At 41.6% G+C, this 14,773-nt stretch overlaps 1 protein-coding gene across 1 annotated transcript in view; it reads left to right on the top strand.

Annotated features, from left to right (window-relative positions):
- LOC118596519 (baculoviral IAP repeat-containing protein 1b-like) overlaps nt 1-14,773 on the top strand; it is a 34,727-nt gene that overhangs the window by 16,528 nt on the left and 3,426 nt on the right. Inside the window, exons 10-13 of the mRNA XM_036207452.1 lie at nt 6,394-6,561; nt 8,002-8,154; nt 8,471-8,557; nt 12,193-12,357. Coding sequence (XP_036063345.1) covers nt 6,394-6,561; nt 8,002-8,154; nt 8,471-8,557; nt 12,193-12,357 — 573 coding nt within the window. The remainder of the gene's footprint in view (nt 1-6,393; nt 6,562-8,001; nt 8,155-8,470; nt 8,558-12,192; nt 12,358-14,773) is intronic.

The raw sequence follows: 14,773 nt of genomic DNA, 5'->3' as shown, positions 1-14,773 counted from the left end.
GACAAAGAAGGGCTGGCATGTTACTTGTTCCGTATAGTGCTTCCCTATATACACAGAGCTCTGTGTTCAATCCCTGGCACTGCATAAGTGAGTGTGATAATGCAAGTGTGCGTTCTGAGCACTCAGGAGGCTAAGAGGGTCAGGACTTCTGTAGCCAATAATATTTCAGTGTGTGTGTGTGTGTGTGTGTGTGTGTGTGTGTGTGTGTGTATCATTATGTGTTCCATTTTGCTTCTCCTTATATCCATTGATGAACACTGGTTGTTTCCATTTTCTAGGTATTATGAGGAATGTTGTCATGACCATCTGTGTTAAAAGTATCTGTTTGATCCCTGCTGTCAGTTGTCTTGGGTGTATCTAGGAATAGAATTGCCTGTTCATATGGCAATTCTAATGTTTTGAGGCAGGGTCTCACTCTATAGCCCAGGCTGTCCTTGGAACTCACTATGTAATACAGGCTGGCTTTGAGCTCATGGTGATCCTCCTCCCTCAGCCTCTCAGCCACTGGTGTTACCTCTGTGAGCCACCACATCTTCTTTGTGTTTAACCTTTTGAGGAACTTCCCAACTGTGTTCCGTGAAGTCTACCCCATTCACCCTCCCACCTGCCATGTGTAAGTCTCCACTTTCTCCACATCGTCCTTAGCCTCGTTTTTCCTCTGCTCTGCTGTATTGTGAACACATTCTAGTAAGTCAGCATTCTCCTATGGCAGAATGAGATTGAGCATAGTCTCAACTGCTCATAGTGGCTTTTTATTTTTGTTTTGAGAGATGTCTATTCAAATTCTTTGAAATTTAAAAGATTTGCCTAAAAAGATTTGGGTTGTTCTTTTGATTTTGACACTCCAAGGCTGAGATAGGTGGAGTGTCAGGGGTCTACCTAGTGAGTTCTTGACCAACCTGGGCAATAGAGTGAGACCCTTTCTCAAAAAAAAAAATAAAATCATCTATGGTAGGAGTTCTTTGTGTATTGTGAATATTAAACTCTGATGTTACAAGGGAAGAATCTCACTGGGAGAGCACTTGCCTACCAGGTGCAAGGTCCTGGGTTCCATCCCTAGAATGGCAAAAGTAAATCTATCCAAACCCTTATCAGACACATGATTTGAAAACCTTTCTCTCCCATTCTGTAGATTTTTATTTTACCTCTTTAATGTCCTCTGATGCATGAACAATTGTTAATTTTGATAAGGTTTAATTTATCTTTTGTCCTTGATACTGTTTTTATAGCACATTTAAGGATCCAAAGTCATGAAGATTGCCTGTTTCCTTCTAAAAATTCTATATTTATTATTATTAGTAGTAGTAGTATTCTATGTGTCTTTTACATCATGTATCTTGATCCCATTCATTTCCCTGTCCTTTCATATCTGCCCTTTTCCCCTGCACCCCTCCCAATAAAATGTTTAAGAGAAGAAAGGAAAAAAAATAAAAAGGGAAAAAATTAAAAATCTCATCATGGGGGCTGCAGTGTGACAGAGTGAGTCATGCCCTAGACCCCTTTGTCCATATATCTTTACTTGCAAGTGTTCACTGCAAGGATTCGTTCATTGGTCTGATATAGGCAGTGTTTCTCCCAAATAACCACTCAGAGGCTTAATATTATTTATGAAAGCTTGGCCAATACCTCAGGCTTGTTACTAACTAGCTCTTATAACTTAAATTAACCCAATTCAATCAATTATGTGCTGCCACATGGCTTATTGCTTACTCCCTCATTTTGTACATGTCCTGCTCCCTCTGCATCCTGGAGACCCCTCTGACTCTGCCCTTCTTCTCAGCGTTCTCTCTGCCCCAATAATCCTGCCTAGCTATCAGCCAATCAGCTTTTCTAGTAACAATGAGAGCAATAAAACTTTACAGTGTACAAAGATTGTTCCATAGCATTTCTGTCTTTTGTCTAATTAAAAAGGAAAGGTTCAAAAACAAAAAAAAAGGAAAGGTTCTAACTCTAATGTAGTAAAACTATATACAACAAAAAATACTTATCAAGTAAGACTTACAGTTACAATGTCCAGTCCATTTGTATTTGGCAATATTAGAGAAAATACTCTATTATCTATCTTCGTGAGTCTAAAGTTTTATACCTAATTTACCTTTTATCATAGTTAAGGAAAACCTTAACTATGACCATCTAGTCTTGAACTCCATTAAAGACCCCAGAAGGGTGAAATGTTACCTAACAACAGAGACATCTGGCTTCCTGGACAGCGACTCATAGTTCTTCTGTAACATTGGGGCATTCACCTTTGGCCCACAGGCCTAGTATATCTGACAGACTTTTCTGAGAAGCAGAGCATTTTGAAGGACTGTGTTACCTAGTCTTCGCAAAGTTTGGCAGTCTCTCTCTATGTGTGTGTGTGTGTGTGTGTGTGTGTGTGTGTGTGTGTGTGTGTACCCTGTTGGTCCAGTTTGGACAATACACAGTCAGGAATTGAGGCAAGGGGAGTTTTTTTTTTCCCAAATGTCTAACTTTTACCATAAAGAAAACAAACTCCCTATGGAGTTTCTTTGATGTCCATCATCCTCTTTTGAACCAAATCGGTGCTGTCAGGAGCAGACATGCCTCACTGTCATGAAAAGCCTTAGGTTATTAAATATATTAAATGCCATATTCTGTAGATCTTTGAAGTATTTGAAGACCATCTATCTATCTAAATATATCTATTTAACCTTGAAAACAGACCTAATATGATTACAAGTTTGATTATTATAGGTGACTAACTACTAACCTGTATTTCTTAATTATATATTACATTTTGAATGAGCTGTATAAGCACAATACCCCAAGCAAGAGTAGAAACATGCATACAGTATAACAAAATTAACTTTAAATTTCTATCAGTATACCAAAATCCATACCAATGTAAAATATTTTGAGATTAATAGTTATTTTTTGGATTAAAGTATACTCAATAATTTACCCTTTTATCTCTTCATTTCTATATCATATTCCCCTCTTTTCCTTTTGAAAGAGGTCTTTGAATTTAACTCCTTTGTCTAGCCTCCTTTTTTTTTTCTTTTTTGGTTTTTCGAGACAGGGTTTCTCTGTGTAGTTTTGCACCTTTCCTGGAACTCACTTGGTAGACCAGGCTGGCCTTGAACTCACAGAGATCTGCCTGGCTCTGCCTCCCGAGTACTGGGATTAAAGGCGTGCACTACCACCGCCCAGCTAGCCTCCTTTTTTTAAACTATGACTAATAATAACTTATAACCAACCCCCTTTAAATAATGACAAATATCCGTAACCAATCTTGTGGGAATGTGGGTGTTGTTTTCTCTAGATGGCTTCTTGCTGTCTGGGGGCACTGGCATCTTTGGGGTAACCTTGAGAAAATCAGGATAATTGTTAAGTCTTGGCTGGAATAGTTTGTGAGGCTGGACCAGCTCAGCCATCATCCTTGAAGCTGTTTTGGATACAGAAATCTGAGGAGACTGTAACAGAGGCATTTTGATGCTGGATCACCTGGGCTATTTGTTTTTATTGGTGTCTGGTCCCCTTGTTCTGAAAATACATAACTTTTAAAGGTAACATACATATCTGTATTAATATAAGTACAGGCTGTGTGTTGTATACAAGTTAGCCAAAGATGATTTTTTTATTTTGTGTTTCAGCAGGTAAAATATGCATTATGTGTTTTGTAGTCTTTCTAGGTTTATTTCTTTATGTCTATAGTCAGGATTTTCAGAGGGTCTTCCCCAATCAAACCTGATCCATATCAACCTGGAATGAATCCACAGCCTCTCATTTCCTGTGGAAATAAAAGCATAATCTCTGCCCCAAAGTAACATATCTTTTGACTTCCATTTTGAAGTCAAGACATTTTTAAATGTACATGTTGATCTAATCCAGCAGTATTCATAATCCAGTGTGTTTTAGCAGCTGTCATTCCTCCATCAGCAATCAGAAAATTCAAAGACAACACAATAACATACAGAATTGACTCCCCAGGTATTTTCTATCTTTGCATGACTTTTTGCTTATGTTACTTTATTCTTTCTTTAAAGACTTTATTTTATTATTTTTAAACTATTTTTTTCTGTGACTCTCTATATATCATTTCTCTTTTCTCTCCCAAGCCTATGTACATTTTTAAACACACTGAAATCTGTTTAGAGGTTTCTTTCATCTGGATCTGTCTTTACTGTGTGTCTGTAATCTTTTCTGTCTACATGAGCAAAACTGAGACCACTCTGCAGCTTAGATCACGGCTTGCTGGCAGCTGACTCCTCCCACCCCTGTGTTCCCCCAGAGCCCAGACTCATGGCAGAGGTACCAGTGGGAACCATGTTTATTGGCAGCTCTGGGAAGGTTTTGGTTCTATGCTGCTGTAGGTGTCTCCACCCAGTCCCATGCCATGGAGCAATGTGCTACCTGCTTCTCATAAATCCCACACAAGTGCTTGGTAATAGGGCCCCCCAAAAGAGCCATGCCTCTGTTTGTTATTAGCACTGAGTCTACCCGAAAAAAGGTTGTATCAGGAAGATGCACTTGACTCTGTTTGTGTGTATTTAGAACCTTTTGTGATTTGTTTGTTTGTTTGTTTGTTTCTTTTTGTTTTTTGAAACAGAGTTTTTCTGTGTGTAGCTCTGGCTGTTCTGGAACTCACTCTGTAGATCAGGCTGGCCTTGAACTCACAGAGATCCACCTGCTTCTGCCTCTCTGAGTGCTGGGATTAAAGGCTTGTGCTACCCTGAACCTTTTCTTAAGCTTTCTCGGGTTTTATGTGGATATATGTGTTGAGTGCCATATGTAGGCAGAGTTTCTCTATGTCTTGGCAATTGCTCCCAAGTAACCACACAGAGACTTATTATTAATTATAAATGCTCAGCTGATAACTTAGACTTGTCTCCGGCCAACTCTTACATCTTAAATTAACCCATTTCAATCAATTATGTGATACTGTGTGGATCATTGCGAATTACCTCATTTTGAACATGTCCTGCTCCCTCTGTGTCTGGCTGGAGACCCCTCTGATTCTGCCCTTTTCTTCCCAGCATTCTCTCTGCCCCAATAATCCTGCCTAGCTATCATCCAATCAGCTTTCTAGTAACAATGAGAACAATACATCTTTACAGTGTACAAAGATTGTTCCATAGTATCTGGGTTGAGGCCTCTGGTTTCTACTACACTACCGATGCTGGGTCCTCACTAGGACTCTTCCTGAGTATCCTGTTGTTGCCCTGTGTTGTAGAGATCTTGCAACTTTGGGTCTGCAAGTCAGGTTCCTTCACATGTTCCAGCAGGTCATAGATGGGGTGGATGTTGGGGCGGCCCAAGTTATAACCCTGGGTCTGGGCCTGGGTAGCTAAGGGTTGGTCTTCCAGATGGGAAATGGGGACAGCTCTCCCATGTTTATAATTCGGGGGCTGGCTCACCTACACCTGGCTAATAGGATTGTTTCTCCTGCTTTTATGACCACAGGGCCAGCTCTCCCACCTGCCCCGGGTGTTGGTTTTAGTTCTTGTGTTTGTCATTAATTCACTTTGAGCTGCCTTTTATGAGTTGGAAGCAGGAGTCCAACTGTGCCCTTTTCCTTGTGCAAAACTATTTGTTCCCACACTGTTGGTTGGGGAGATGTTGAGGGAATCCCTGCAGGTTCCATACAGGGAAGCAAACTGCCAGAAGAGATAACAATGAAAACCCCATCAACTTGGATCAGACTTTGGGGAGTCTTATAACAGGCAGTTTATTCACAAGGGATTTAAGCCCAGTATAATATGGGGAAAAAAAAGTTTCCTGGTACAACACAATCCACACTGCACAAGAAAGCATAATTACATCAAAACCAACTTGGGGTACATGTCATTTCCTCCAAGAAGATGGGTTCTGGAGATAGGCTACCGTACTAGCTTAAGGGACTGAGGTTCTGGCCTGATCTTTTTCATACAGATAGTGTAGAGGTCATTCGGGATATTAGCTACCTCTGTCCTGGTTGTGGGAGGTTGGGGGAACCTCTGGCTATTGGGTCCTTTAGATTACTAACCACCTCCAGTCTGGCCCACCAGATGACACAGATCACCCGGGCTGTTAATCACTTCCAGTTCTCAGCTTTCTGAGTGGTGGTAGGTCTTTCATCTTTCCCATTGGAAAGACAACCCTATATGCTTAACATTCTTGGTTTCTCTGGAGATCTGTGTGCTCCAGGACGTTCATGCTATGCTCCCAACAGGATATCTTATTTATTTTGTGAGACTAGAGAGCAGCACAGGGCTTTCCATATGCTCTATGACCAGCAGATGCTGCAGACAGCAGGTTCTTCATGGATGTGCTTCATAAAAAAGATGTTAAGATCTCTGAGAAGTTTTGTAACAAAAATATCTAAAAATCACAGCATACTGGAGAACTTCAGCCTGGGACTCTTGAGTGATGGAAATATGTGCTGCTTTCCAGATCAACTTTTTGCTAACTTGGACAAATTCCCAAGCCTGAAAGAATTGTCTATGAGACTAGATGGCGTTCCAGATGTTCTTTCCATCATCCCAGGAGATTTCCCAAACCTCCACCACATGGAGAAGTTATCCATCCAAACTTCCACAGAGTCTGACCTCTCCAAACTGGGTAAGAATGACGCTTGGATGTCCCAGGTCATGTGTCAGCTGGAAAAGCTACTTGGCTAATAATTGTTAGAATCATTAAGTCATCATTAGTTAAAACTTCTGTGGGCCTGACAGCATGAACTGTGTCCATGGGAAGGTGTCGGAACAGTGCTCTTCCTCATTAAGAGGGCAGACATTTATTTGTAACCCCGAGTCTTTAACAAGACTGGAATTGTTCTGAACTCTACACAAATACTAACTCACTCTTCAGACCACTGTGTGAGAGAAGACACAATGATTATTGATGATTTTCAACTGGGGAAACTGAGGTCAATGATTGCTCAGGTTTATCCAGCTAAGAAAATGTATCTTCAAAAAAGAAGGTTTGACTACAGGGCCTGAGGTTTAAACTCCCAACATACTTCCTCTCCAAGGCAGTTTGTGGAGTTCTTTTCCTTTGCTGTTTTTTTAGTGGCACTTGCAGATCTGCCTGCTGAGGGAGGAAATCTGACTAGGGGCAACCTGGACCTTTCCTCCATTTCTCTCCATCCCAGCCTCCTGTTGATGGACAGCTGTGCAGATATCTTTCTAGAACATGTCATTTAACAAAATGACTCAGGCACTGTCAGATCCTTAATTTGTTAAACCCTGAACACTGAGGACTAAAGAAATACAAACCTGGGACTGACATGCAGGTCAAAAAGTCACTAAGGCTGGGCATGGTGGCTCATGCCTCTAATCACAGCACTTGGGAGGCTGCCGCAGGACTATCATAACTTCAAAGCCAGCCTAGCTATGTGGTGATTTCCAGGCCAACACTACCACCACCAACATCAACAATAAAAACCCAACCAAACAACAGAAAAATTCTGTCCAATGAGATGGGTCAGTAGGTGCTTGCTGTCAAGCCCAATAACAGGTTGGGTCTGTGGGATCCCATGGCAAAAAGATAGAACAGGTTTCCCCCAAGTTGTCCTTTTGTGTACACACACACACACACACACACACACACACACACACACACACACAGAGAGAGAGAGACAGAGACAGAGACAGAGACAGAGACAGAGAGACAGAGACAGGGAGACAGAGACAGAGAGAGAAGATTGTTTAACTAAAAACATTTTTAAGTTGTGCTTCAGAGTTTTCCCCTCTTTTATGTGACTCTGTACAGAATTCCTGCTGCATCAGTGCAGTGTGTAAACACAGATGTCAGGTTGCTGATGCTGAAGGTGAAATATGAAGAAGAGAAAACTGATCCAGAGAGGGTCAGGAACCTGCCCCAGGTCTTCTGTTCACTAGTCAGTGGCAGAAGCTGAGCACACGCCCAATGTGGCCTGAGCACTGGATCACTGTGTCACTGCCTGTTTAATGGTATGCCTGGAGATTATGGACTGAGAGGCCAGTCTGGATAGGAATTTGTAATCTTCTCTACTTTCTGAATATTCTTCATCTTTTCCAGTTAAATTGATTCAGAGCTCTCCAAATCTCCAAGTTTTCTGCCTGAAATGTGATTTCTTTTCGAATTGTGAGTCTCTCATGACTGTGCTTGCTTCCTGCAAGAAACTCAGAGAGACTGAGTTTTCTGGACGATGCTTTGAAGCCATGTCATTTGGTAAGAACTATACAATGTTGATTTTAGATGCTCCTGTGCACAAAGTCATTTAATAATCTAGAATTAAAAGTCTGCTGGTGTCACAGAAACTGTGACAGCACCTGACTTCAGTGAGTCTTTCTCAACAATGAAGTGCATCTGTGTCTACCACATAATCATTTCCTTTTCAGAATTGTTTCCTCTGCTTAGTCATAGTAATTCATTCTGAATATTATATCACCTTTTATCACTTTTGAAACACTCTCACTTCAATGGTATTCCTCTGTGCCACAGGAAATGTATCTGAATTAACTATATTTCATTTTCCCTTTTCTAGTCACTATTTTGCCAAATTTTGTGTCTTTGAAGATATTGAAACTTGAACACCAACAATTTCCAGATAAGGAAACATCAGAAAAGTTTGGTGAGTTTATAAACAGAGTTCCTTAATGTACTCTTTATCCTCCTCATCCTCTTCAGTGAACCTACAACGAAGCAAGCTGTGCACAGTTGTCCTTGACATCATGGCAGCTGGGTCCAGGACCTACAAGATCCTCCACTCCATGATATAAAATGGTGCAGTGTTTGCTCATGACCCTACATATCCTCCTTATACTATAAACCATCTCTCAATTGCTTACAATGCCTCATGCAATGTAAATGCTATGTAAACAAGTGTTACACTGTGTTGTTTTGGGAATAATGGCAAGGGGGAAATGTCTGTACACATTTGGCACAGACATGATTTTTAAAGATTGAACCTGTGTTTGGTAGAATGTGCTGATAGAGAGGTTCAGCTGAACCAGCTGTGCTGGTCCTTAGGAGGACACCATAGTGATGCTCAATATCACCCCCAGATGCCATCACTGTTGGTCCCACACATCCTCACACTTGATCTCATTAAATGCAACGTCCTCAGACTCGCTGACTTCTTAGGAGAGAATTTGGTCATGATAGCACTGTGTAACTTCATAGTCTGGCACCCACTCCAAACATGCTATGCCCTTTTTGTTTCCAAGGTTTCAGAATACATACTAAAACTTTTTTTTTAATTTTTAAAAAAAAATTTTTTAAATTAATTAATTGTTTAATTACACTGATGATATTCACGAATTACACTAATGATATTAATTACATTTGTGGTATTCACTGATTACATTTGCAATATTTATTCAATAAGTATATTTATGATATTCATTAATTACATTAATTGTATTGATTTATTACATTCAAGATATTATGTCCTGATACTACTGTCCATTTGTGGGTTTTTCCCATCATACAGATCAGAGATTCTGTACTTAGGAAATCATTACTCTATATTCCTTTCTTCTCTATCTTGAGATAATGTCTAATCTTTCTTTTTCTATGAATTTGTATATTCTATATATTTCATGTAATACAATTCTATAGTATTTGTCCTTTTTTAATGTAAAAACATTTTATGTACAACTGCAAGAGAAATAATACTCAGATAGTTTGAACATTGAAACAGGTTATAATTTAAAAGTCCAGGGTTATTTTAAACAGTAAAATATTTTCTCTGTAGGAAATAGTATAAATGATAACATTTCCCAATAAGCCCTTTTAAACCAAATGGTAGCTGAATTATATTGATGATATTCTGGGATACAGAATAAACCTATCTTCATCTGTTCAGAGAGCTATATTCTACTTAAGTAAAACTCCTATTTAAAGAAATCTAGGGCTGGAGAGATGGCTCAGAGGTTAAGAGCACCGACTGCTTTTCCAGAGGTCCTGAGTCCAATTCCCAGCAACCACATGGTGGCTTATAACCATCTGTAATGAGATCTGGTACCCTCTCCTGTATACATAATAAATAAATAAATCTTTAAAAAATAAAAATAAAATAAAGAAATCTAATGTGTGATAAATCAAATTGAACAAAACAAAAATGTAGAGAGTTTATATACTTTTTCGAGTTACAAAATGTTTAGAAAAGTAATGTGATTCCATGGAAAACACTAACAGGTTACAAAAAAGTGGGGAGACAATGGTGATATGAGGTACAGAGCTCTGTCTCCACACTACTTCCCAGACTTTAGTGTGCATAAGGAGAGCCTGCCCGCCCCCACATCCTCCCCCCCCCCACACTTCTCTTCCCTTGTGTGGAGGCAGCTGCTGTGTGCTTGCTTTGGAGGTGCTGGAAGTCAGGTGTGGGGAAGCTGGTCCTGGAGGTGCTGGCAGTCAGGTGTGGGGAAGCAGCAGAGACATCATCAGGTCACTGTCATGTGTCACAGGTTAACTGTGTAAAATGCCCACTGACTAGAAAGATAGTCAAGTATCTCCACTGCTGGAGAAGAAACTTACAAATATTAAAACAGGAGGCTGGGTGGACATAAGGAAGCAAGTATTTGGATTCCTGTGCCCAGTTTGGAATGAGGCCTTAATGGAGTGAATTGTTTCTCCTTTTTCAAAATGAGTGCATACAGACTGTCACTGTGAGCTTGAGGATTTTCCTCACCGAGGTCTGCCCAAATGACAGACTTTTCAGGAAAAAGGCTTGGGAGGTGGCTCAGCAAGTAAGAAGCCTGGCACCAAGGTTGACAACCTGAGTTCGATCCCTGGGACCCATATGATGGAACGAGAGAGCCCCCGTGTGCAAGCTGTCCTCTGCCTCTAAACCCCTAAACCTACGCCAGGACACACACATGTCAACACACACACAATAAATACATACAGATGTAATTTCAGTTGTTTTTAAATGTCTGGAAGAAAGAAAGAACCACAAATTGGAAATATTGGTACAGACTGGATTTGTTAGCCATAAACATACATAATTCTATGCCCATATGTAGAAATCTAGGTTTCTATACACAGGAATCTCTCGGGACAGTCACATGAGACCAGAGTGCACTTTACTAGTAATAGACATCGGTGCTCAGCTGCTCATTTCTTTTCTATTTTAAAGTTTTGTTTTCTGTACCCAGAACTGGGATAATTTCTTTCAGTGGGTAGATGTCTTAAGTATGCCATTTGAGAAAGATCATTTAGAACCTGACAGTTGGTGGCACATGCCTGTGATTCCAGTCCTGGGAGGGTGAGGCAAGGGCATTATGACCTATAGCGTGAGACAGTCTTTTAAAAGCCAAAATAAATCATTTAACCCAACTAAATGAAACTCCTGTCCTATGTATACTAATATGACTAGTGTTAGTTCACATTGAAACTGAAATTTCATATCCAGCTTTGCTGGTGTAAGCGGATGTGACAAGAACAAGGTCTTCATAGGCGTTTCCACAGGTGGCTGGGTAGAGCTGCTGGCTACCATTCTTGCTTTGTGTTTGTAGAAACAATGGAGCAAAGCCAAGGTCAGTTATTGAGTATGTTTGTGACTGTGTGCATATGTGCATGTCAGGGGCATGGAGATGGAACCCAGGGTCTCAAGCTCGCTAAGCAAGCGCTGTGTCACTGTGTCAACTGCCCAGATCCCCGGACTTGATTTTAAATACCCTTTCCTAAAAGAATCAGTCTGCGGAGACATGGTTCATTGAGAACTGAAACAGGGAAGCCAAAGACAAATCTGGAACATTGGTCCATGGCAGGAAGTTTTCAAAATAGTTTCTGTGGGGCCTCGGAAGTAGACTTAGTGATCACGTGGTGTACAGTGTCCTGCTAAACACGAGTGAACTTGGGGAGGAAGGCTGTCCAGGGGTGAGCCATGCTTTAGTGCTCAGTGTGGGTCTCCTCAGCGTGGAGTCACTGGGGTGATGGCAGGAGGTGGGATGGTAAAGAAGGGTGTGGGGTGAGGGTTTTGTGGATCAGTAGAGTGACCTGCGGCCAGAGGAGGCCTGGCTGTGGGAATGTAAGTGGAAATGGAAAGACAGCCCGGATCTGTGTTTGGGGAGATGGAGAAACCAGCTGCAGAGAGCAGCAGGGAGCAGCTGTGTGCTGACCCCTTCTCTTTTCCTTGGAGAGGACAGTGAGGAGGAGGGTCTCGGCTAGGTGGGGTCTCCCAGACTGCAGAAGGTCTAGGTCATCAGCTGCTCGCTCCTGCTGGGACTACTACTGAGGATGGCTTTGTGGTGTCTCCCACAGCACAGGCTCTGGGTTCTCTCAGGAACCTGGAGGAACTGTTCCTTCCCACTGGGGACGGGATTCACCAAGTGGCCAAACTGATTGTCTGGCAGTGTCTGCAGCTTCGGTGTCTCCGAGTTCTTGCCTTTAAGGAGACTTTGGATGACAACAGTGTGATGGAAATCGGTGAGTTTCCCTCAGGGAAGGGTTTCTCCTGTGTGGAAGCAGTGGCCTCACTGGAGCTGTCTGCTGCGAATGTCTATCCAAACATCTGACCTCCGAACTGTTCAACCTACCTCCTCATTTCCACTCTCAGCTGCTTCCTCTCACGCCCTTCTGCAGATGTCAGTTCATCCTGGGCAGACTGGGCAGGCCAATTGCCTCTTTGGGAGCTGTAGAAGCCATCTTCACTGGGCCTCACTCATGTATGCTAGGCCAGTGTTCTACCCTTCACCTCAGCCCAGGCAGGTCTGTAGGACACTTGGTGTTTCACCAGCCTGGCAGGATACTCGTTTTGTTCTTTAAGTGTTTACAACATGTTTAGGAAGGTGTGGAGTCTGCAGATAAGGCCGAACTAGATTCTGCAGTTCATGGTCTTGGGAATTTTGTTATCTGAGTACATTTAAACTGGGGTTAGAACACAGACCATCACCGATGCCAGAAGCCTAGGTTCGATCCCTAAGTAAATAATGAATTAATCGACCTCTGCCCCTCGTCTACCTTCCTTATGGCTCTGGTTTGCCTTTATATCTTGAAGCTAGGTGCACAGCACATGCAGAGCTGTGAGATCTTCCTGGTAGACCAGGGCTCCTCACCTGTGAGGCCACTTCCTGCCTTACTCTCGATGCTTGTATATTAATAAGAGGTATCCAACACTCTTCCCAAGTCTTTTTCCTGCTTTTAAATCTATGTACCTAATTTTAAAGTGAGTCTCTTCCACAGTTACAGAGGTAGATTTACAAGTTCAATCTAGGAAGGAGTTCTGTTGGTGAAGCACTTGCCTAGCATGCACAAAGCCTTGGGCTTGATCCCTAGCACAACACACAAACAGGCATAGTGGTTATAATGGCACACATCTGTAATGCCAACACTCAAGAGGCAGAGGCAAGAGGACCATCATCATCCAGGTCATCATCCCTGGCCACATAGTGAGCCAGCTACAGGAGACCCTACCTCAAAACAATCAAAAACCCCACAATCACCCAAATAGTAAATGGTACAAATCTGAGGTTGCAGAGATGCCAAGTCTGTAAGTATCTCCAGTCCCTGTGTGAAGTGCTCAGTGTGAGATGCAAGCTCCCAGGAGGGGTTGCTAAGGAGCTGAGGACAGGAGAATCCATAGCACTTAGTAGCCAGACAATCCATTGGAATCTTTGAGCTCCAGGTTCAGTGAAAGACTGGTCTCAAAAAGTAAGGTACAATTGAGAGGACATCCATCATTCACTTCTGGTCTCCACAAATACCCACACATGCATGTGGATCACACTCACACATCCCACACACACTCACACACACATACAGAAATTTTAAAACAAAAATACAGTCCATTAATCTTTTATTTACATTGAACATATTTATAACTACAGTTGAATGTTTACTTGTTTTTTGAGACAGTGACTGTTGATTAATAGTCCAGCCTGGACTTGACCTTGCTATGTGGCCCTCAGTGGCCCTGAACTCTTGCATTAGCCTCCCCAGAGCAGAGATGGCAGGGGTGTGTCAGCCCTCTGTGTATTTTTATTTGGTATTGGTTTCTTTATTTCTTCCGTAGGATATGTGGTTTTTTTCTCTTCTTTTTTTCTTCCTACATTTATTAGCTTCTTAATTACACATTCTCTCTTTCTTCAGGGGGTGGTTAGGTAGGGTCTACTCTATAGCCCAGGCTGGTTTCAAACTCACTATGTACTTCAAGTTGGCTTTGGATCCATGGCCATCCTCCTATTTCAGATTTCAAGGCTTATTGTGGTTCTGCATAGCTACAGCTCCACATTTTCCTCTTTCAGTGTTATCTTAGATAATAAAATTTGCAATTTGAATACTATAAATTAATATATGAATACACACTTTTACCACTTTATGAGTCACGTAGGTGTTCCTGGAATATTTAAGTTCTATAAGTTCTATTTATCTGGGTTGTCAAGATGGCTTAGCAGGTAAAGGGTTTACTGCCAAGCCTGAAGACTGAAGTTTGATCCCACAACATGAAAGAAGAGAATTAGCTGTCCAGAATTGTTCTCTTACCTTCATATACATGCTGTGCATGTGCACACACACACACACACACACACACACACACTAAAAATACTTAAATTACATCCTACATTCACCTTCTACCTCTTGCATGTCATTTATTTTGGATCCTAATGCATTTTAACTCTTCAATTAGTATGTTAAACAGTTCTGGGCTTAGTATTCTCAAACTAGATTTGCTTATTTTATTTTTTAATGTTGGTGTTTTTGAGACAGGGTCTCCTATGTTGCCCAGACTGGTAACAAACTTGCAGTAACCTTCCACCTCTGTGTCCTGAGTGCTGGTGTCCCTGTCTCTGTGCCTGCTGTAGATTTCTGGCCACCATTGCTCCTGAGCCTCCCATGTTTCCAT

The sequence above is a fragment of the Onychomys torridus genome, chromosome 15 (genome assembly GCF_903995425.1).
Source record: "Onychomys torridus chromosome 15, mOncTor1.1, whole genome shotgun sequence".
Classification (NCBI taxonomy): Eukaryota; Metazoa; Chordata; class Mammalia; order Rodentia; family Cricetidae; genus Onychomys; species Onychomys torridus.
The sequence above is the reverse complement of the archived record's forward strand: the minus strand, read 5'-3'. Positions and strand labels throughout refer to the sequence as shown.